Genomic DNA, 23,331 nt, shown 5'->3' with positions numbered 1-23,331 from the left:
CCCAGCCCCACAGCAAGGAAACTGAACTAAGGGCACCACAGGTAGTCCTGCCGCCCTGAACCATGATTGTAACGGCCTGTCCAGGGTCTGAGTGCTTCTAGCCAGGTGAGAACGGATCTCCCCAAAGGACATAAGGCATGCCGACCAAGCCCTGGCAGCCTAGCCACCATAACTTTCCTCTTCACAGAGAGGGGAGTTAGGACACGAAGAAGGCAGGATTTGAACACAGCTCAAATTAATAAATCCACATGAACCCGGGTATCGATTCTCTTGGCCTCCCTTTCTCTCATAAGCAGAGAAGGCAGGAAGAAGTGGTGATTCCTACATTTTCTCTGCCCAGGAAAGTGGCAGCTGGGGTGGGGCTGGGCCCTTAGGGTAACCATCTGAACCAGACAGCTCCAGGAAGCCCCTTCCTTCCCTGGAACCAGCAGAGCAGGCCATGTCTGGGTTAATAACTCTTTATTAGGATTCAGGTTCCAAACAAGGTAGAAAGCAGCAGGAAGAGGGGTTCAGGTACGGGGATGATGAGGGAACACCAGGCTTGGCGAGCTGGGACAGTGCCAGAGGCTGAATGGGAGCCCTGGGCTAGAAGGGGTCTGGAGAGGGGTAGCCTGGGGCCAGCCTAGAGGAGCAGACAGGGGTCAGCGAATGGTGTATCGTACATAGGGGACCTCAACGTCTTCGCCGCTCTCATCGTTGCAGCACAGCTCAAGCACCAGCGCCCGCACATGGCGGCCCAGCTTTCGCTTTGACACACGGCTTACAATCTCTGTCATCCTGGGGATAAGGAGTGGGGGTGGGAGCACAGTTTCAGAGAGGCAGAATACAAGAGAGGAAGGGCAGGTCGGTGGGGGCAGAGGAGGGGAAGGGCAGTGAACAGGAGTAGAGTAGCTGGAAGTTGAGGCCCCCCAACCCACACAGGGCCTCCTCCAACCTGCCCAGCGGCCAACTTACGGCTGATCCAACCGTTCCTTGAGCTTGGCAGCTGGCATGAAGAAGGAATAAAGCATGGACACACCCTGGGACAGCATGGTGATCTCTAATTTGTGCTCTGTCTAGAGAGAGAGGGAGGGGCGACAGCAGTGTCATGGGGGTGGACAGGCCAGCAAGCCCCCCAGATGGGGTGAGAGAGTGAGGAAGTGGCCTTACCTTAAAGAAGTCGAGGAACTGTTTGAGGGTCATCTCCTCACCATTAGGCTGCAGCCCCTGTACCTCAAAGCGATCCCACAATGTCCACTCTTGGTTATAGTACTGTGGGACAAGGAGGAGAGAGTAGGATGGGAGCCACACCAGAGGGTTCAGCTCCCATCTGACTCCATCCCCCCACACTCACACAGACGTTAAGCCAGATCACAACCCTGATTTGTTCAGACTCCTCTTGTGGCCCCTGTCTCACCCTGAGTAAACACTGAAACCCTTATGATGACTAACAAGGCCCTACGTCATTAGAATCGCATTTTTTTCTCATCTCCTACCCCCCTCTTCATCCTCTCTCTTACTCTGCTCTATTGACTTTTTATTCATCAAACAAGCTGAGCACACTCCTACCTCAGTAATCTTGTGAGGACTAGTCCCTCTGCCTGGAACACCACCCCCCCACCCCAATCAAAGCCTGAATGGCTTGTCCCCTCACCTCCTCCAAGTTTGAACTCAAACGTCATCTTTTCAGCAAGGCCTTTCCTGACCATCCCACATTTAAAATCTCAAACTCATCCCCTCGACCTCTGGTGTTCTCAAGTCCTTATCTAGCTCTTTTTTTTTGATTCCAAAATCACTTATTATGTTATTTATGTAACCTATTTGATGAATATTAACCTTAGCACCAAGAAGAGTACTTGCACACAGTAGATGCCCAATGAACATTGAAGTGAATTAATAAAAGAAGTAAAGCACTTAGCATAATAAATACCCAATAAATTTTGGCTGCTATTATTGTGCAGTAATTAATATCGGGCACAATTCAAATATCACATCCTTTGGTTAGAGCACAACTTTGTAATACCAAGGTCACTGGTTCAGATCCCCAAACCGGCCAGCTGCCAAAAAAAAAAAAAAAAAAAAAAAAAACCATACAAGGGCTGGCCCGTGGCTCACTTGGGAAAGTGTGGTGCTACTAATACCAAGGCCACGGGTTTGGATCCCTATATAGGGATGGCCAGTTAGCTCACTTGGGAGAGCGTGGTGCTGACAGCACCAAGTCAAGGGTTAAGATCCCATTACCAGTCATCTTTAAAACAAACAAACAAACAAACAACACAACACAACAAAAAACAAATATCACATCTTTTCTGAGGGTTTTCACAAGCAGAATCAGACCGGGGCTTAGCACATAGCAGGCACTCGAACAATGAGATTAATGAATAAATGAACAAGGGGTGCACAAAAGGAGTAAGTACACATTGGCAGAAGCCCTCACCTGGTGACAAGGTATGATGCAAACTAGACCCAGCTCTATAGAGACACACCTCACCCACAAACCCACTCTCCAATGAAGGCCTCACCTGGTGATGTGGTGCAGCAAGGGGTTCAGAGAAGCCGAAGAAGGGCAGGGCCAAGTTGAGAAAACCATTCTTGTAGGAGTCAAGCTGTTGGTGACCCTGTACTACCTTGTATAGCTCCAGACACACAAGGCCAACCACAGCTGCTGTGGTCGTGGCAATGGCTGGGATGATCTTCCCTGCAATCAGCTTGCTCTGTGAGACAGGAAGGGACCATGGAAAGTGAAAGTTAAGTTGCAAGAGGCTCAGGGTTTACAGAAGGGGACGAATGTAGGGAGCTCAAGCCTGGGAGAAGGTTAAACATCAGGTCTAGATTCCCCTCACCTTGTGCCGATCTGCAGGCGGAATGTCATAGTTTTCTGCCCGGAGGTTGGATGCAGCCACAATGAAATCCATATGGAAGTTGCTGTCATCATCCTGTTAGGAATGGGGAGAGTGGGAAGATAGTAGGAAGAGGATCAGATAAGAAAGAAGCTTCCTGGCTTCTACGACACAAGCATCTTCCACTGCAATTACCTGCTGGACTCTCCCAGATTACAAAGAGATGGCTGGGAAAACCTATTCATTCAGAGCCACATGGCAGGCCCATGATCTGATCTCCCCAAAGGCCTAGGACTGGCTCCAGACCCTGACACCTATTCTCTCCAGCCCGTCTGTGCACGGCCCACCCCCTGCCTTCCCAGGGCTCCAACTCAGCACCTTCTCAAACTCAATGGGGTACATCTTGAAACCGGGGAGCTTGTCTGGGCTGGGCAGCGTGGCCTTCAGCTCTTCTAGACGGCTGTCATCTGCATGGAGAGAGGGATACTGTCAGTCCTTTAAATCCCAGGCTAGGGTCTCAGGTGGAAATGGGAACCCAGGGTGGGGCAGAAGGCATTCAGGTAGATAAAGGATTTGGAAAGGAGAGACATCCTGGGAGAGAGGAGGGGCAAGGGGGAGAGGTACAGCAGGAGAATAGAATACAAACCTGAAAGGTGAGGTACAGATCTTGGGGAGAATGATGGAGAAGGAGACATAGAGAAAGATACAAGAGGCAAAAGGGGGGGATGAAAAAGAGGGGTAGTCAGGAAATATACAGATGTGGATATAGAGGAAAGGTATGGAGGGGGAAATGGAGAAGGTATGAAACGGGAGCAATGGGAGCATATACAGAGAGTGAGACAGGTGGGAAAAAATACATGAGGAGAAAGAGGAAATATATGGAGGAGATAAAGGGAGATGTTGAAGGAAAGACTGGAAAAAATAGAGAGGAACACGAAGGGGGAGGTATTTCAGAAGGAAGATGAGGACATGGAAGGGGAGACAGGAGACCTATGGAGAGGAAGATTGGGGGAGGCATGTAGAAGGTAAATGTAGGGAAAGTTACAGAGCTACAGATGCTTTACAGATAAGCAGAAGGGAAGGGAGGTGGATAAATATGTAGACCGGGGTCAGTAAACCATGGCCCCAAACTATGGAGGCCAATACTAGGGTAAAGATACAACGTGGGGTAGATGTACAGATGAGGAAGTTGGGGGGGATCTAGAAGAGACAAGAGACAGAAAACAGGCAGGTTTCAAGGGGGAGAGAGAGCAAGAGAGCACTGGTGATCATACCCCCTAGGTGAACAGATCGAGAAGAAACAGAGAAAAGAACAAAATCAAGGCAGATACACACAGAGCGAGAGAAACAACTCGTTCTCCTGAGGGCCACAGAGTGGGGAGGAGGAAGGAGGAAGAGAATGTGCCCCAACCCACCTTCTTCATGTCACAGAGAAAGGGAGTCTCAAAGGAAGGTATGGAGGCTAGACTAGGCTGGGGACAAGTAGGGGTGGTGACTCCTGGCCAACTGGCCAAACATCCTCACCAACAGAGGCATTGGCACTCTGCAGCTCCTGGTCAGAAACATGGATCTTGACGCCAGACTTGGGGGTGAACTCGGGGACTTGCACAGACTGCAGGAGTGTGGCCACAGCAGCTCGGTCCTGAGAGCCCATCAGCCCATAGGTCTGGGCAAACAGGTTGGCAGCAGCCATCACATAGTCCAGATGCAGGGGCTGGGAGAAGGTAGGGCAGGGAAGGGTGAGCTTATCAGCCCTCAAGTGGGGAGCCGCCACCTCCTTCCCACCAACTCACCCTCCACTTGACTGCAGGAGACCCCAGGGAGGAGACTTACATTGTTGACATCAAAAGTGAGAGGGTGTGGACAGCGTTTGGGCCCAGACCAGAATGGGGCTCCAGAACTTGTGAGCTAAGGGATGGAGAGATTTTTAAGGAGCAGGACCTGAGAGTGGAGGCCTCGCTGACAATCCTGACTCCTCACCTTGACCCTGGATGTGCACTGACTCACTAGCCCTGGTTGGGTACTCGAAGGGGGCTGGAGCCAATCACAAAAGATCCAGACTGTAGGGTCCTATAGATGGAAGTTCCAAAGGCAAGCTGAACCAGGGACCTGGCTGAGAAAACTACCAATTCCTGTTCACTCATTTTGTTCAAGACACATAGCCATTTAACAGACTCATATGGATCACCAGGCACTGTACTTAGTATTAACAAATATAAATTTTTAATCTTCACAAAAGCCTTCATGAGGTAGATTACTATTATTTCCACTTCACAGATGAGGAAGTTACATGACTTGCAGAGAGAAGTTATGTGATTTGCCCAAGTTCAAGTAGAGCTGGGATCTGAATCCACACTGATTCCAGGGCTCGTAACTCTAGAATTCCCATCCCCACCCCCCACCCCCACCCCCAAATCCCTACAGCCCTGACTGGGAGTTGGGTATGACTCAGCCCACACCACAGGTAATGGAAACAGAAACTAAGCCTCTTGCTCAAAGGAATGTGATGAGGGAAAAAAACAGGTCGGGCTTAATCATTCTTCTGAGATTCCCATACCTAAGGGCACCTGTAACAGCTGGACCCATGACTGCAAGGAGCCACATTGAGAGCCCACAGCAAGCTCCTATTTCAGGCAAATGCATTCTGCCAAATGGACCCAGCAAGTACACATTACCTGGTCAGGAGGGAAGTTGTGCAGCAGCTGCCGGATGTTATTAGAGTACTGGGTGTGCCAGTGGTAGCAGGCCCAGGTCACACAATCGGCCCAGGTCTGCGGTCGCTGCAGCACCAGGCTCCGCTGCACAGCCTCCAGCACTTCCAGTGGCTGGGTACCTGCCAGCCGCAGTGTCCGCTCCATAAACTTGGGGTCTCTTTCAGGAATCAGAGGGGGCAAAGGGCAGGATTACACAGCGGCCCCAGGAGTGGGCTCCAGGGCAATCCCACTTTCTCCACAGAAAGCCAATCCTAACCTCCAACAGTACGAGGCTTGAACATTCACTAACTCATTTGATGTGTGCCTGGTGCTCAATGTTACAGTGCTGAGGAAAGCAGACAAGATGCCTTGGCAGGCGGACAGGGAAGAGGGAGAGGGCATTTGAATTACTCACGTGAGGTACTGGTTGGCATTTTCTGCTGGCTGCTTGAAGAGGCCTTCAAACTCATCCCGAGCCCACTGCCAACAGAGCAAGCAGATTACGTGGGGTAACGGTTGACAAAATGGGTTTCCACAGGCATTAGAAAGGCAATCAGTGAATAAAGCAAGTAGGAAGATCACAACTGCTCTGGGAGATGGAAAGCTCCCCAACCACTGCTCCCCAAACTTCCCTACTCCCCTACCCCTGGCAAAATTTAAAAACCAATGAACTTGATCTGGGGCAGTGGTTACACCAATGCATGTGTGAAACAATTTATTCTTAAGATCTGTGTACCTTACTCTAGGTATTATAACTTCGATAAAAAAGAAAAAATTCAGCCTGGTCTGTTAGCTTAGTTGGTTAGAGTACAGTCTTATAACACCAAGGTCAAGGGTTCAGATCCCTGTACCAGCCAGCTACAAAAAAAAAAAAAAAAAAAAAAAAAAAAAAAAAGAAAGAAAGAAGGAAAAAGAAAAAATTCAGACCAAAACTAAAAATGATCCCCATTCAGGCTCTGGGGACTCAGCAGAAAAAAAGACAGAGGCTTTGGCCCCTGAGAATTCCGAAGACAGTTAATATATGGTCATTATTAGTGAGTTGGTTTGGAGTATATGTGTTAGAGGTCTAGGTTCAAATTCCAGCTCTGCCACATATTGCCTAGGTTTTGTGACTTTAGGCACAGATGATAACACCTTCACCTCTGTGTCCTCATCTCTAAAACAGACACTGTAACAGTAATGCTTACCTCATGGGGTTGCTGGGAAAGAATGAGCAAGTATGCATATGTTAACAGCTTACCTAAAACAGTGCCAGGTACATAGTAAGTGCTAAGTGCTTTATAAAAGCCCTGTGAGGCAGATGCTACTGTCACCCCTATTTTACAGAGGAGGACTCTGAGGCACAGACAGGTTAACTTCAAGGTCACACACGGCCTAGTGAGACTGTGATAGGTGCACAAATACAAACACATCCACTTTTGGAACCACAGGGACAGAAGGGAAAATGAAAGGTGAAATTGCTCCCCCCCCCATCTTGTCCCCACCCCCATGCTCCTACTAAACATTCTGAATGGTTTGGCTTCAGACATTGCATTAAGAATTATTCTGAGAGCATACTGGTTATCCTTAGGTTCTGTTTCTTGGCCTGTGCAGGTCACCTAGGTGTGTTCACTTTGTAAAACTTCGGCTAGATGATGTGTGCACTGTTCTGCACATATGTGCATCACACACACAGAATAATCCTGACCAACCAGCTGTTAAACTCATTTTGAGCAACAGCTAGGGAAAGCTGAATATGGACTGAGTATTACAGACAAATAAATAACTGAAAGAGATGGTAAGAAATGACTGTTAATTTTGTTCAGCATCTAAATGGTGTTTTGGTTAGCAGTAGTTCTCAACTAGGAGTGATTTTGCCTCCCCCACCATCCCCTGGGGACATCTGGCAATGTCTAGGGATATTTTTAGTTGTCACAATGGGGGGGGGGGGGCGGCATGGGGGTGCTGCTGGCATCTAGTGAGTGGAAGCCAGGGATGCTGCGAAACATCCTACAGTGTACAGGACAGCCCCCCATGACAAAGAAATATCCAGCCCCAAATGTCAATAGCACCAAGGTTGAAAAGGCCTGTTCTAAAGGAACATATCGTTACTTGGCAGAGGCATACTAAAATAGTAGGGAGTAAAGTGTTATGATGTCTATGACATACTTCAGCATAAAGAAGAAAAAATTATATGAATCTGAGAAGAAAACGTGGCAAGCTATTAACAATTGTTAATTTAAGTGAAGAGTGGTATTTGAGTATTCACCATAGCATTCTTTATACTTGCCTACATGTTGGAAAAATTTTAAAATAAAAGTGAAAAAAAGAATGAGTCATTCTAGAAACCTAGGCTGGGAGAGGTGAGGGGGGAAGAGAGGGAGATCTGGAATAAATGCACATTTTATGCTAAGGCTTGCAACACCTGAAGGCCAAAGACCTGGTGGCTGAGGCAGTCCAGGTACCTGCCCTCTCTCCCTTCCCCCGACAGCTGATCACCTGCAGGGTGTGCTCAATGGCATTGGGGAAGTTCTTCAGGGTACAGATGGGGATGGACTTCTCGGGTGGGTCTTGGCTGGAGCTGTACGACTCTGTCAGGAAGGGGATCACGACCTGCACGTTGCCCTTGGTACCTAGTGTGCCCGACTCTAGCAGTGGCTTCCGGTAGTACACACAGCGGCGGTCCATGTACATGCCTGTGGGGAGGTGGGGGGAACAACATTGAGAGCCGGGAAAAGAACGTCAGGAAGACAGGTACTCCTGATACACACACACAACTTTGCCCTTAACCTCCCCACCCGCCTCTAAACTCACGGGCATCCACGTTGTCCAGGGCATTGGCCACGCCATCCAGGTTTTGGAAGAAATCGTCGTCATAAATGCGCTCAGTATCAGGACCCACGCGGTTCTGGTGGCTTGTCACCCGGATGTGTGGATTCATCTTGCGCACAGCTGCAGCAGCCGTGTCAGACTTTAACTTCTAGGGAGCCAATGGGGTGCAGTTCCAGGGTGGGGATAGGGGAACAGAACTCAGTAATTTATGCATTCACCCAACAAACGTCTACAGGGAGCTGACCTCCTGAGGACTGATTTATTTAAAGCTGGAGAAGAACCAGGCCCAGATTTAGCAGGACAGTCTGACAATGTCACATGGAGGAGGCTATGACAGCTGTGGCGGGGGCTCAGTGGAAATGGAAGCAGAGGATAGGCACATACTGGAGACAATAGGAAAGAAATATGTTCTTTTCTTCAGGGCGGCTGGCCAGTACAGGGATCAAACCCTGAACCTTGATATTCTCAGCACCATGCTTTAACCAACTGAGCTAACTAGCCAGCGGAAGACATCTGTTCTTTTGCCTACCAACAGCTATTGTACTTTCAAGTAATAACGCCCAGGGCTGCAGTAGACTTCCCCAAACAAAGGATGCTAAGCCAGGATGCTAGCACACAGGCAAGCAGGATCCTTTCAAGGCCGTTATCATGCCACATGCCTCCTCTGCTCAGAACCCTCCTCTGGCTCCCACCGCCACTTAAAATAATAAGAGATGGCTCCCATAACCTCTCCCACCTCATCCCCTACCATACTCTCCTACTGCAGGACCTTTGCATAGGCTCTTATCTCAGCTTGGAGCACTCTGCCCCAGAAGAGGGTGTGCTAGTCCCTCACCTCCTCGAAGCCTTTGCAGAAAGGAGGCCCTAACCTTTGTCATCAAAACTGCAAACCAGGGCCGGCCCATGGCTCACTTGGGAGAGTGTGGTGTTGATAACACCAAGGCCACAGGTTCGGATCCCATATATGGATGGCCAGTTAGCTCACTTGGGAGAGCTTGGTGCTGACAACACCAAGTCAAAGGTTAAGATCCCCTTACCAGTCATCTTTAAAAAAAACCAAAAAACAAAAAACAAACTGCAAACCAGCCTCCTTGGCATGCCCAACATCCCTTATCTTGTTTTTGTTAATTCCTTTGCAGATTACTCATCACCAACATTAACTAACTATGTAACTCACTACTGTATTGGGTCTATTGTTTACTGTCCGTCCTCCCCATTAGAATCTTTGTTTTATTCCTTGGAGTATTCTAAGTGCCTAGAACAGCACCTACCTCAAGAACCACTTGGTGAAAAAAATAAAAAACAATTTTAAAAAAAAGGAAAAAAGAAAAAAAAGAACTACTTGGTGAATAAACAAATGAATGAGAGGCAGAATAGATCCTGGGCAGGCAAAAATGACAATGTCCCCTACAGAAGGCTTCTCAGATCCCTGTAAAACTGTTTCCATCTGTGCAGAGAAAAGTACACCAAGCTGACTTAAACTGCAATCCTTGAGAAGGCCTGCTTCCAAGTCCCCTTGATGGGAGTCTGGGAACTTGGATTTCGGGAAGATTCCCACCATTTCCTACATGATAACAGTGGCTCACCATGCCTAAAACTGTTCATGAAATGATGTGGTTTATGCTGAACACCTTTCCTTCTGAGAGTCTAGAATTTTGGTAAGTGCAAGGTAGAAGGAACTATGTGACCAGCCCCTGGTAAAAGCCCTGGGTGCTTAGTCTACCAGTTTTCCTGGTTGGCAACATTTCACATGTTGTAACAACTTGTTACTATAATTGTTACAGTAGAACAATTTAGTTAATTAGCATGCCACTCCACTGGGAGGACTCCTAGAAACTTGTGCCTGGTTTCCCTCAGACTTCACCCCGTGAGCCTTTTCTCTTTGCTGGTTTTGGTCTGTGTTCTTTCACTGCAATAAATGACAGACACGAGTACAACTATATGCTGAGTCCTGTAAGCCCTCCTAGTGACATCATCGAGCTTGGGGGTGGTTTGGGGGACCCCCAATACACTGCCCCAACCAGCATTGATAAAAGGTCAGGAAGAAAGAAAAAAAAAAGGGGATGAAAAATGGTAGAGTCTGGGCTGACCGGTTAGCTCAGCTGGTTAGAGCTCAGCCTTATAACACCAAAGTCACGAGTTCTGGATCACGTATGAGTGCACGCGCACACACACAGAAAATGGTAGTTAATGGAAGAGTACTCAATAAATGTTTGTTGAATAAATGACGGAGAAATGGAGGGAAGGAAGGGCCGATGGAAAGACAGGCGGAAAGAGAGATGACAAAGCACCACCCCCTATCCCCAACCCACTCACCGTGACATCCCAGGGCCGGAAGAGAAACTGTCGGTTCAGATTTGACTTCTCAATGGTATCCATGTCTGTGACAATAATTTCTCCGCCCTCCCCACAGCCCAGCCCAATCATGGCAAAGTTCTTGAGCAGCTCACAGCCAATGGCTCCCGCACCCACCTAAGGGGCATCAAGAAGAGAGACAGAGGCTGGTCAGGGTGATGCAGGTTAGTGTGAAGCAACCCATCTCACCTCATTCCCCCTGGAGCCAAGCAGGAGAGGGGAGGAGGGTCTAGTGCCTCATCTTCAGGTCCCAGGGCTGTGAGAAATGACCCACAGTCACCTGAGGAAGGACGCACCAGGCTTTCCTTTGAAATAACAAAAATGGCTAAGAGGATGTAATATGGGTACAAGTCCCAAAAGACCCTCCCTTGGGACACAGAAGGAGGCCCCAAAAGAGGTGGTCAGAGGCCGGAGAAGGTGAAGGAAGCGGGTTCACTCACCAGGAAGTACTTCTGTTTGCCCAGCTTCTCTTGCAGGTCTGAGCCAAACACAGCCACCTGCCCATCGTAACGATTCTGGTGCTGAGGAACATGAAGGGAAGAGGGTCAGAGTGGGGCCTCCCCAGAAATACCCCCAGTGACACCTTCCTTACAGGCCCTACTCACATACCGGGAGGCACTTGTTCTCCATGAGGGCCTCTTTGTCCTCGGGGAGACACTCAAGAGCATCAAAATACAGCCACTGCATGATGGGCATAAACTTCCCAGAGCAGGCCTGGGGAGGGGAAAGGAGAGAAGAGGTGGTCAGTGATTAATTGGGCCAGCAAGTGATGGGAGTCAGGGAGGTACCTGGCCCACCCCAACCCTGCCCTTCCCCACCCATACTGACCTTCATGACCTCCTGGGCAGCCAGGCCCCCAATGAAGGCATTCATGGGTGCCAGATCCCCAGCAGCCACATATGCCAGCTTCCGGATGATGTCCTCATCCAGGGTGCCTTGATGCACTGACGGCAGGGCTCGAGCTTTCACAGCCTGTGCTAGGGCCACCAGTTCTGCTGCATCCTCCTGGTGGGCCGGAAGGAACCGAGAGGACCTGTCAGGCCACTCTTGGGGGAGGGAAAGTGGACAGGTACAGAGGACTGGTGGGCCTTCAGTGCCAAGGACATCTGCTCTGGCTGGCTTGGCCACCCACCCACCTCATTGTGGGGCCGAGGTGGCCGGCTGTGCTGGGCGCAGAAGTGGTGCAGTGCCTGGAAGCCAATGTGCAGCTGGGCAGGGCGAGAAAACTTGGCGAAGTCCGTCATCACAAAGTCCGGCTCTGCCAGTGAGGCTGGCAAAGATTTCTGGGGAGGGGGCGGGGGCAGAGAAGGCTTTAGCACCAGAAGAGAGGAATGGAGAACTTGGAAATACCTAGAGCCACCCCCCGTAGCCCTCCCCCAACCACTCACAAAGCTAATCTTCTTAGGTACTTTGACCTGACTGACGATGCCTCCACGTATGTAGTCAGAGAAGTTGGAGGTGTCACAGATGCTGAAGGTGTAAGGACCTACAATGGATGGGGAAGCTGTTAAGCTATCCACCCTCCCTGAAATCCACAATACCCACCAGATAAGGAAAAAACCATCCCTGACCCAGCTCAGCCATCAGGAACCATCTCCTCTCCTCCTCGGGCTCCACTTGAATATCAGAAACCATCTCCCCTCTACCCCAGACCAGCTCAGACCCCAGGAGACTCTGTGTCCCTGGCCCCAAGTCTATAGTGGAAGGCCTTCTCTGCTCCCTGTCCAAATCAGCAGAGACACAAGTGGATGCAACGATTTGCCTTGTTCAAACACCAGGGACCTTTCCCCCTCAGCTCGATAGCAGGGACCCATTTTTCCAGGAACACCTCAAATATGACACAGCATCTCTCCCTCATGCCCACTATATCTCTGGTTGGACCCCAAGAGATTCAGTCTCTGGTTCATCTCAGACACCCAGGATGTGCCTCCCCTCACTCAGAACCCAGGGACATGACTCCTAGCTCTCCTAATTACCCAGGACTTTGATCTCGATGGGCTGATTTCCGTTGAGTTCAATCATGCCCTGTACTTCTGAAAAGGAGACAAAGTCGCCACTCTCAAACCCATGTCGGGCCTCATCCAGGCAGGTAACCACACCGGGGTTGTCCTAGTTAAAGGAGAGTGAGCCTTAGAGGCAGCCTCGGGGTACAAGGAGCAAAGAGGAAGGACCGCTGCTGCCCATCTGCCTGCCAGGACCCCTGAGGCTGGTCTCCTCACCTTGGTGACCATAGAAACCATAGCACTGAGCGGCTGCTCCCCATTGGAATCTGTGAGGATCATTTCTTCTCCAAAGTCACAGAAGAGCTGCCTGTAGAGGGAGGCAATAGGGCTGATGGCTGAGTCCCATGAGCACAGGAATATGTGTTTCTCGGGATGCAGAGAGTACTTGCTGAGCGAACTCAGCTCATCACTGCTGGGAAGCAGATAGTGCTCATACTGCATGGGGAGAGGTGAACACACAGAATCCAAAATGGGTGGCCAAGGAAGGATGAGGGCAGTAAGGGCCTGGGATCTCGGCCTGGGCCTAGCAAGGGTTCAGGGAATATGGGGCAGGGGGGCAGCACTCACCCAAACAGGCCCCGTGTGTCTGCCACCACCAGCTTGATGCCACGGCTGTGACAGAACTCACCCACTCGCAGCTGGTCCTCCAGAGGAGTATTGGTGAGGACCACCACCTGTGGAGAGGTGGAGGCTCAGGCCGAGGGCCTGGCATTGGGGTGAAGGGGAGAGAATGGAGGAAGGCTGGTGCACAGGGCTCGGGCAGTCCTTAAAGGCAGAGGTGTTTAGGCTTTGCTGGGTCAGCCCTCCTCCACAAACACAAAGTAGCTACTGTGTGGCAGACTCTACCAGGGCAAAACTCAGTGAAGAGAAATGAATCCCTAGACCATGCCAGGAAAGGCAAAGAGGTAGCTCGGAGGGCAGTTTGGAGAACAGCTGACTCATTTATGTGACAGACACCCACTGCTGCCTGCCTACAACCCTGCCATGCCCTGTGAGACATAGGAGGAATAAAACTTTGTTCGCAGCCAAAGTCTGAGCTCACTCCTACCACACCCACCTGCTCCCAATTCTCAAGACAATGCCTACTCGGCCATGATCTTTGGGACTTTGCTCTCTGCCTGAATACCCATCCTGACCCACCAGGGTGAGCTCCTACTCCTATCAGGGTCCAGCTGCAATGCCCCGGCTCTCTGTGACATCCCAGGGCAGAACCAGCTCCCATAGTTCCCCTTTCTGGCCCAGACTTTTTAATTAACAAACACCCATACGGCCCTTAGCACCTGTCATCTGCTATTCTACATGCTTAACCCTCACAAAAACTCTATAGGGATAGCCGGTTAGCTCAGGTGGTTATTTAGAGCATGGTGTTATAACACCAAGGTCAAGGATTCTGATCCCCATACTGGCGGGCCACATGAAAAAACAACAAAACAACAAAACAACTCTGTGAAGTCAGCATTGCTACCATGCCCAGTCTATGAACGGAAACTATGGCACAGGAGATGAAGTAACCTGCCCAAAATCACATTAGTAGAGCTGAAGGTGCACAGCAAGGCAGAATGGCTCTGGAGTCTGTGTTCATTCCCACTGTGCTGTACTGTCTGTATACATCTTCCCGCTGAAAAAGCAGGCCCAGGGTCTAAATCCTGCCTGCATCCTCTAGGCTCCCCCAGTACAAAACCTGGCACCCAGAGCCTGCCCATTAAGTAAACATCGAACAGTACTGAACAAACCAGAGATGGGCTCTGAGAGAATTGGGTAGGAGAGTGGGTGGTGCCCCAAGTTACCTGGAAGCCACTAAGGAAGTCCTCAACAAGGGGCCCAGTGTAGGCAGTGACAGGCACATAGCTGTTGAGCTCAGCGAGGCGGGGTTGTGATACCTCAGCCCGATTTTTACCAATGTCCTCCTCCCGCAAATAGAACTGCAAGAGGGTAAAGTAGGGGAAGAAGTGAGGTGGCTGTGGCACCTGGAAGGGCTGGTGCCTCAGCAGGGGGGAAGGGTGCTGGGAAGAGGTACCTGGGAGGAGAGGTCAGCCCACTGGGCAGTGCCCTGGTCATGCAGGGTGACAGCCTTGACCCCACCAAGGATGATGTTCTTAGCAATCTCCACGCCCAGGCCCCGCAGGCCTGACACTAGTACGCTGGAGGTCTGGAGCCGCTTCATTGCCTCATGGCCCAATACATACCTGCCAGGTTGGGGGAAGTCCAGGTCAGGGTCTGGCCCACCCCACCCTAGCCTCTAAATCTCCCTCCCACCTCTCAGCCCGTCCTCAGCCCCACTTACAGCTGCCGGGAGTAAAGGCCCTCGTCTATGTCTGCCTCACTGCCGTTCTTCGCCATTCCCTAGGGATGAAGGGAAGAACAGGCTCAGGGAGAAATGCAGGAGTGGGGCATGGACAGATGGACAGTGATACAACAGACTTTCCCACTCACTACCCCACCTGCCAGTCTACAAAGAAGATACTCACGTTGGTTGGCACCGAGGGCACTTCGGACAACACGGACTGGGCAGGGGAGCAGTTAGAACCCGGCTTTGGATCAGGCCCAGACACGCGACGTTTCTTGGACAGCGGCGAGCTGGACATCTAGAGGAAAAAAGGAGAGTCAGAGGGAGCCTGGGGCATGTGGGTAAGTTTTTCTGTTTGTTAGTGGCAACTGTGGGGAAAGGGAAGACTTAAGCATTAGTACTCCCATTTTACAGAAGAGGAGATGGGCACAGAGAGGTGGGGTAACTTGCCCAGGGTCATACAGCTGTCAGAGCTAAGATCTGAACCCAGGTGGTCTGGCTTGCAAATCCATGTTGCTGACCACTAAGCCTTTTGCCTCTCCCCAGCCCAGGATAATGAGGGAGACTCCAATCCTGTGGGGTGAAAGGAGTGACAAGAACGTACTTATAGTGAGGTCAGAGGAGGGATTTGGATTCAGGACAAACCCAGTTTCAAATCTTGACCCTACCACTCCTTGACAGATATCATTTAACTCCTATGAGCCTTAGTTTCCTCACCTGTATAATAGGGGTGATAATACCACTTACCTTCCCCATGGGGTTGTTGAGATGAGAAATAACACAGACCACGGGGTCTACCATGGAGTTGGTAGGCAATAACAAGCAGCCATTCTCCTCTCCCTTAATCCCAGGAACAGCATGGGGAGAGAGTGTGCAGGAGGAAAACAAGGCTTGGATATCCATCAGGATGGCATGATAGCAGGAGATACAGTACTGAGAACCCAGTACCCAGAGGGACTCAGGGAGGCGGAGGAGAGTTTTACAAAGTACCCCCCTACCCCCAGCTTGGGAGGAGAAAACAAACCCAAGCCAGTAAAAGAGGTTGCAGGATGAGAGAAAACACACACTTCCCAAGCCCTATCTGCATGTGGAGCCCCTTAAACAGATTAATAATAAGTGAATATTTATTAGGAGTCCTCCCTGTGCCAGACACCATACTAAACACTTCAAGATCCTTGTCTCGCTGTCCTCAGGGCACCACCATTGGGTTTGGACTACTATGAATGATAACCCCCTCTCCACACTGGAGAAAAAAATTCATTCAGGGACGTTTGGTGACTTGACCAAGGTTCCCACAGAGAGTGGCTGAGCTGGGACCAGACCAGGATCTGCTGACTCTGAAGCCCAAGCTATCTCCCCGTGTTACAATGTTTCATTCCCCTCAACCGCCCTGAAGTTACAAGGCAGGGTAACCTGAACTCAAGAGGTCAAGTAACTTGCCAAAGGTCACATACTAAGTCCCAGAGACAGAACAATACAGCATGCCGTGGCAGTGAAATCTGGTGGTGGTGACTGGATCCAGATGCTAGAGACAATAGGACCCAGAATCATCTGCCCTCAACCCCAATGCTCCTCTCAGCCTTGAGCCTTTACTTACACCCAAGTCTCCTGTTCACGCAAGTCCTCCTACATTGAGCCTTTTCTGATACCCAATCACAGCAAGTACCCCCAAAGTATCTAAGATTCCACCCTGGCACCTGTCACACTCTAGCGCTAACCACAATGACAAGTGCTCTCTATCATCTACCAAGAGCTCACTGCCTGTCAATCACAGGGTAAAGGGCTTTGTCTAATCCTAACAATGCCCATGAACCAGGCAACACTATGCCCACATCACAAATGAGAAAACAAAGGCTCAAAGAACTCCATTCACTTGCCCAGAGTCACGCAACTGGTGGGGGACTGTTTGTCGAATGCCTCCTGGGTGAATAGAGTCAGGACCCAGCTCAGGGCCCAGGCCAGAGGGCTAACAGATGAGGGGTAAGGGAAGGAGAACGAGGGGAAGCAGGAGGCTGGCTAGGGCCCCTGAGTCAGCCGGTCGAATTGCAGGGAATGCTAAGAACCAACCTGGGTAGGAAGAGGATTGATGAGTTAATAGGGAGACAAAGAAATCAAATCATATTTTCCATTTACTGACTCTCTGACCCAGGGTAGGGATCTCATTTCCTCTGAGCCCCATTTTCTCCAAGAGCTGAGACAACTGAAACTGTCCTCAATGGGCCAGCCCGTGGCTCACTCGGGAGAGTGCGGTGCTGAGAACACCAAGGCCCCGGGTTTAGATCCTATATATGGATGGCCGTTTGGCTCACTTGGGTGAGCGTGGTGCTGACAACACCAAGCCAAGGGTTAAGCTCCCCTCACTGCTCATCTTTAAAAAAAACAAAACAAAACAAACAAACAAACAAAAAAAACACTATCCTCAAGGGGCTGTAGGGAGGGCTAAAGAAGGCGAGGCCTGTGGTCAGAACTCAGTGACCTGTGGACATGAGTTCCTCCCTGGGCACCTACAGTGGCCTCCCTTATTTAGTTATCTCCTTGTCTTGTCATTGGTCCGTTTGTTTGGGACACTATCTCCTAACTCCCTAAGCCAGAGATCATCCAGGGCCAGAGAGCACTTTAACATCTGGATCTTTTACCTCTGGGCCCCTAGTGCTAGTACCAGATCTAAGCAGGTTAGGGAATGATTGTTCGAAAGTGGATTTCAATAACACCAATGTCAAGGGTTCAGATCCCCATACCGGCCAGCTACCAAAAAAAAAAAAAAAAAGTGGATTTTGATTGCAAACATTTGGAACAGCCCTGTCTCAAGGTAAGGAGAAGGGGTCTGGGGCAGAAACCCCAGAGAGGAGCTAAAGATTCCATAACCCCAGCAAAAAATAATCTGTACCCTTTCTCCCTCAACATTTTCTCAGACCCCTATTAGAATACACCTACCATGAATTGTTTGGCAAAGCTGAACTGGGGCTTATAGAGTTTCAAAACATACCTTAGGTTTCCAAACTGATGATTTTGAAGCTTGAGCATTCTCCATCCTCAAACCAGAAGAGTTTGAGGGAGGAGTCCTGGAGTAGGTCTGAGAGGGGGCAGGCCCAGAGTCAGGTTATCAAGGTGGAGAAGCTAGGGCACAGAGAAGTTATGCTGGGACCTGTCAAGCTTCCTGGATGGGGTTAACTGAGACGCCCTTGGGAGCGTGAGAGGGGAGAATCAAGAAGTGGTTGTCTGAGACCAAGGAGGCTCTGAGGAAGATGGAAAAGGGGATGTTAGAAGTCCCACGGGGTAGTGGGCCAGGCAAGGGTGTTAGGAAAGACCCAAATCTGGGTCTCTGGAAAAGGACCTCTTGGGGAAGGGTGGGGATATTGCAGTGGAGGCCCCCAGAGGCTGCAAGGAGGTAGGAGAGCAGTTGCTGGCTCCATGGAAGCTGCACAGGGAATGGATAGGGGATTCTAGAGTCCAAGGAGGCTGCAGGAAGATATTGGGGTCTTGGGGGAGAGGTATTCTCCATCAGGAGGATGCTGGGGCCCAAGGGATCTCTGGGGACAGATGTTGGTATCAGACAGAAATCTTTCACCAAAAATAATGGGGTCTTGCAGTGGGAGAGATGTCTCTGACATTGATGCTAGAGTCCCAGGAGACTGGGAGAAGCCTCTGAAAACAGACCTTTGGGGAGTAACTTCTAAAGGTGTCCACAGGCTCTATGTCGATCTCTGACAGGACATGCTAGGTACCACAGCTGCTGAGGAGGTGGAAAGGGGAAGCTGAGCCCAGATAGTCCAGGCCTTAAAAAGGTTAGTAAGCAAAAACTGGCTAGGTCCCCAGGTGGGGTTGGGTTTCTCTAACACAATCATGCTGGACCCCATGGAAGTCTGAGAATAGAAACTGAGGATTTTCTACTCTGATGGAGGACAAGTGGGCCTGTTGAGGAAAGGGATATCTGATAATGATACTGGGGTCCTACAAGGCTAAAAGCAGAAGCTGGGGCTTCTAACTGAAGATGCTGGGCACCTTTAAAGGATTTGAGTCCTAATGTGAGGTTAAGGAATCTGTGAAAAGAGAAGCTAGAACCCTGAAGGCAGAGGGTGGGGTTGGGGAGGCGAGTCTCTAGGGGGCTAGAAGCAAGAGCAGATGCTGGCAGGGGATCTTTGACAGAAGATTATGTGTTCAAACAGTTCCTCCAGGTGTCTGGTCCCCTTGGGAGGCTCTGAGGGAAGATACCCAGGGTTAAGGGTGTCTGCTGGGGAAGGTGCTGAAACCTGTGGGGGTATTCTCTGAACAGAATAGCGGGAACATGAAAAAGGGAGAATTGCCTAAAAGTAGGGATAGTCTCTAAAGGGAAGGCAGATTCTTGGAATTGAAGAAGTCTGTAAAGGCAGATGCTTAGGGGGCTCTCTGAATAGAAATGTTGGGCTCAGAGTCTCTGACGAAGATGCTAGGGCCAGGGTGGGGTTGGGAGATCTGAGATTTGGGGAAGGGGTCTCCGATAGGAAGGCCAGGCACAAATGGCCTTTCACAGGGCTAGTCCTCGTGGAAGCTCTTAGAGGAGCTAGCGTGTGTGTGCTCACGCGCGCGCACGCGTGGGGGTGGGGGCAGGTCCTGATGGAAAATGCTAGAGAAGGCTCTATGGACCCTGCCCGAGGTCTGGCCCTTCTCGGAAGCCGTGAAGGCAAATATTGAGGGGCTAGGAAGTGTCTCCAGGGAGATTCTGAGGCAGGTCTTTAGAGGCATACAACGATGAAGGGCTTTGACCAACAACGCTGATACCGGGCAAGTCTCCATTGGAGACTCGGGGGAGTTCTGATCTGAGATAGAAGGTTCGGGACGCGGTCAGGTCCCTGACTAAGGGTGCTGAGCTTGAGTTTGCAAAAGCGGAGCCCCAGGCTCTGCCCCCAAGGTCAGATTTCGGAGCCCGAGGGAGTGGAGTGGTCCTGGATGGGAAATATCGACGCCACCCCACGATCTGCCCCCCTCCTTCCTCCACGGATCCCTAGTATCCGAATCACCGCCGCCCGCCCCGACATCAGCCGGGCCCATTGCTGGCCCAGGCCCCTCCCGAAACCCCTCGCCCCGGGCGAGGTGCCGAGAAAGGCTGTTACCAATGCCGGTTCCCCGGGTCGCGCGGCCGCCAACTCCTCAAGGAGCCAAAGCCAAGCCCGGCCGCCACCCTCCTCCTTCTCCTCCTCCCTGCCGCCTGGGCCGCCTAGAATCGCCGCCGCCGCCGCCTTCTCCTCCCGCGGCCGTTGTGGTTATGGTCGTCGATGCCACCTCCTTCACCCAGCCGGCAACACAAGATGGCGGCCGCTAAGCCCAAGGCCGGAACAAAACCTTGGGACCCACCCCCGGGAACCCGGATGCAGGCGAACCGCGCCCATCATGAATCATGTATAATGCATGAATGAATTTGGGACTCGTTCGGTAGGAAGGGGAACAGCCCCACCTGGTGGATACTGTGGCAGTAACTAGAAAAACAGGTAAAACAAGAGGCCACGCCCCATGGAATATGAATAATTAATAAATTGTTGCAGCTAGGCTGTCATAGAAACCAAGAAAGGATTTCAAGGCCTCGCTTCCTGATTATGAATTATGCATTAAGTCGTGTGGTTGGTTGACTGAGACCAGGCGACCGGAAAGCAGATGTTAAAACATGGAAGCCACACCCCACTGCTCATGAATAATGAATGACTGCAGAAGCCCGGAAGCCAAGCAGACCAAGGCCACATCTTATTTATGAATAATGCATGACGCCTAGTGGGCTGGAACAAAAGGGGCAGGCACGCCTATTGCAGCATCTAATACCCTGTGAGCAGGGAAATGGGGCTACTGCAGGGAAAACGCACTCCCCTGGCTCCTGAATAATGAATAATGGTGCTGCAGCGGCTCAACCTGGAGATTCAGAGAAGTCAAGAAAGGTCCCACCCAATTCATGAATTGTGCATGAGGCTGGATGGACAGAAACACTCAGGACAGCCCTCTCCCCAGCAATAGGGATTATACTATAGACAAGTCAACATGGCCACGCTTTCCTGTTTACGAATAATGAAAAACGACGCTTCAGAGCCATAGGGGAAAGCCAGGGGGAATGGGGCCCCTCCTCCCCACCCCCGACTAACTGCTCAGGAACCAGGGCTGCCTTGGTCCAACTAAATCCAGACTCACTACATGCCTTTGGCAGGTGCCTCAATTTCCACAACTGTAAAATGAGGATAGTAGAACTCATCCACCTCACAGAGGTGAAACGTATTGTGAAAGTCAGAAAATACCAATTATGGAATGAGCTATAGAACTGTGCTGGCACAAGGCACTGTTCAATTCTTTAAAATATTATATATTAATATAAAGGCCACACGTAAACATATATTTATATTAATACAAAATTAGTTATGAGTGAGGGTATCACAGCCACTAGGGAAAGCCCCAACTAGGGCCACTGTTTCCCTACACACAAAATGGGAATAATAACAGTAACTTACCTTGTGATGGAGTTGAAATGAGTAAATATGTAGAAAAGGATTAGAATAAGTGCCTGGCACATAGTAAATGCTATATGACTAATAGTAGTAGTAGTACGATTAAATTGGTGGAGGAAGGGGTGCATTATGGCATTTGGTTAAAACTACAAACTCTGGAACTAGACTGACTGGATTTGAACCCTGGCTCAGCCACTCACTGTGTGACCTTAAGCAAATTACTTAGTGTTCCTGAGTCCCAGTTTCCTAACCTACCTCCTGAGACGGTTGTGAAGATCTCTTTTCTTTCTTTTTGGTGGAGGCTGGCAGGTACAGGGATCGAACTCTGTACCTTGGTGTTATCAGCACCATGCTCTAAGCAACTGAGCTAACAACCGGCCAGCCTTAATCTTCTTACCATTATCCTCATACGCATTTTTAAGGCTCACAGAAAGATTTGCCAAAGATCACACAACTGACAAGGATCAATGGGATTTGAATCCAGAGCCTCAGTTGATAATCTGGAATTACTGGGCCATAAGAAATGAACAATGCCTCATCCCTTCGCTAGACACAAGGCTTAAACCCTAGAACCTGTAAGGGAAAGCTGGCCGCGGATCGTGCAGATGAAGCCGTAAAAGCCACGCCACTCATGAAATAATGTACAGCGCCCTTAGAAAAGCCACTGAAAACTCGGGGCGCTACACCGTATGAATAATCAATGATCTCTAGTTTGCGTGGCAGACTTCAGAACACCCCTTCTGTACGCCAATACGCCCTCTGGTGAGTAACTGACAAGCCGATACCTCCAGTGGACCAGGTGCTAAAGAGGAAAAAAATCTGCTTCCCACCGCAGCCCCGCCTCCTCATGAATAATGAATGAAGCCGCAGCCAACCAAGACTCGTGGCACTCAGTCCGCTCAGGAAGAGCATAGCAGAGAGGGCTCCGGCGTCCTTTCCTAGTCTGAGCTGGGGGCTCCTCTCCTAAAAACATGTGGGCCCCGACGCGTGCAGTCTCGCAGTCCCGAGTAGCCAAGCGCGGGGGGGAACCTCATCATAGAACCAGAGGTCACAAAGGCTATAGATACCTCCAACAATGCCACGTCGGTCCCGGACTTTGCCGCTATCACCAGGACCCGTCCTGAAACAAGCACTCCCCATATTCCTTGACTAATAACCTCAAACTTCGCCTTCCCCTTGGGGAACATCCCAAATCCTGCCGCAGACAGAGTTCCCACACACGGACCCTAAGAGTCTCCCCAAACACCCCCCTAAACCCTGCCTCCGAGGGGTATAAACCTGGTTCCGACGGATACTCCCCCAAACAGACGTCCAAATCCCCCCCCGGGGTCCCCAAACGCCTCCTCCTAAGGCTCTCCTCAAAAGCAGACACCCCCTAAATGCCACCCCGGGCTGGGTGCCTACAAAGACGCCCATTAGGGGATCTCCAAAATTGGGATTAGGGAAGCGCCCTCCTCCAAATGCTGTCCAGGGGCTTGGGGGCACGATGCTCCAGCTCACCCCCTGTGCCGGGCGGAAGCTTCGCCTTTCTACTGGAGATGAACCGAAGCCACGGGGCAACGGAAGAGAAAACCACCTGCGCCGTACAAGAGGAGCCAGAGTTTGCGCGGAGCTCGGAAGCGCGGGGCCTTGGAGGCTCCCCCAATCCCCGGTCTGGGATGTGCCACAGATGCCATGCTAGAGGGGAGCCGGCCCCTGCTCCCGCGCCACTGGTGCCCGTTTGAGACTCAGATTCCCCTACAAATTGTGGTCCGTCCCGAACGCGCGAGGCATGCTGGAGGTGGTAGTCCTGTCTGGCTAGTACCTGGTGCACGTGGTGGGCAATCAGCGGCCAGAATATGGGAAAATGTAAGCCTGGGGTGTGGAATTCCGGGAGCCGTGCTGTGGGGGTGGGGTGGTAGG

The 23,331-nt window shown here is 50.7% G+C and overlaps 1 protein-coding gene across 4 annotated transcripts; it reads right to left on the bottom strand.

The window, feature by feature from the left end:
• Positions 1-442: 442 nt before the first annotated feature.
• UBA1 (ubiquitin like modifier activating enzyme 1) lies at positions 443-20,269 on the bottom strand. Of its 4 annotated transcripts, none has more exons than XM_063083112.1 (27): positions 20,059-20,269; positions 17,955-18,085; positions 15,150-15,266; positions 14,966-15,024; positions 14,699-14,867; positions 14,469-14,603; positions 13,249-13,355; positions 12,898-12,988; positions 12,655-12,787; positions 12,067-12,164; positions 11,815-11,961; positions 11,507-11,683; positions 11,288-11,392; positions 11,119-11,199; positions 10,640-10,795; positions 8,306-8,471; positions 7,991-8,187; positions 5,928-5,992; positions 5,495-5,690; positions 4,653-4,727; positions 4,344-4,533; positions 3,198-3,286; positions 2,823-2,915; positions 2,502-2,693; positions 1,150-1,251; positions 955-1,055; positions 443-777 (listed from the first exon to the last, which is right to left on the bottom strand). In XM_063083112.1, exons 2-27 carry the CDS (start codon positions 17,997-17,999, stop codon positions 642-644), a joined length of 3,222 nt encoding a protein of 1,073 aa, XP_062939182.1. In that variant the 5' UTR covers positions 18,000-18,085; positions 20,059-20,269; the 3' UTR covers positions 443-641. The 4 variants fall into 4 exon arrangements, with proteins under 4 accessions (XP_062939182.1, XP_062939181.1, XP_062939184.1 ...); XM_063083111.1 differs by lacking the exon at positions 17,955-18,085 and adding an exon at positions 15,716-15,808; XM_063083114.1 differs by lacking the exon at positions 17,955-18,085 and adding an exon at positions 15,419-15,541.
• Between the last annotated feature and the right edge of the window lie 3,062 nt (positions 20,270-23,331).

Source organism: Cynocephalus volans, chromosome X (assembly GCF_027409185.1).
Source record: "Cynocephalus volans isolate mCynVol1 chromosome X, mCynVol1.pri, whole genome shotgun sequence".
NCBI classification, from domain to species: Eukaryota; Metazoa; Chordata; class Mammalia; order Dermoptera; family Cynocephalidae; genus Cynocephalus; species Cynocephalus volans.
The sequence above is the reverse complement of the archived record's forward strand: the minus strand, read 5'-3'. Positions and strand labels throughout refer to the sequence as shown.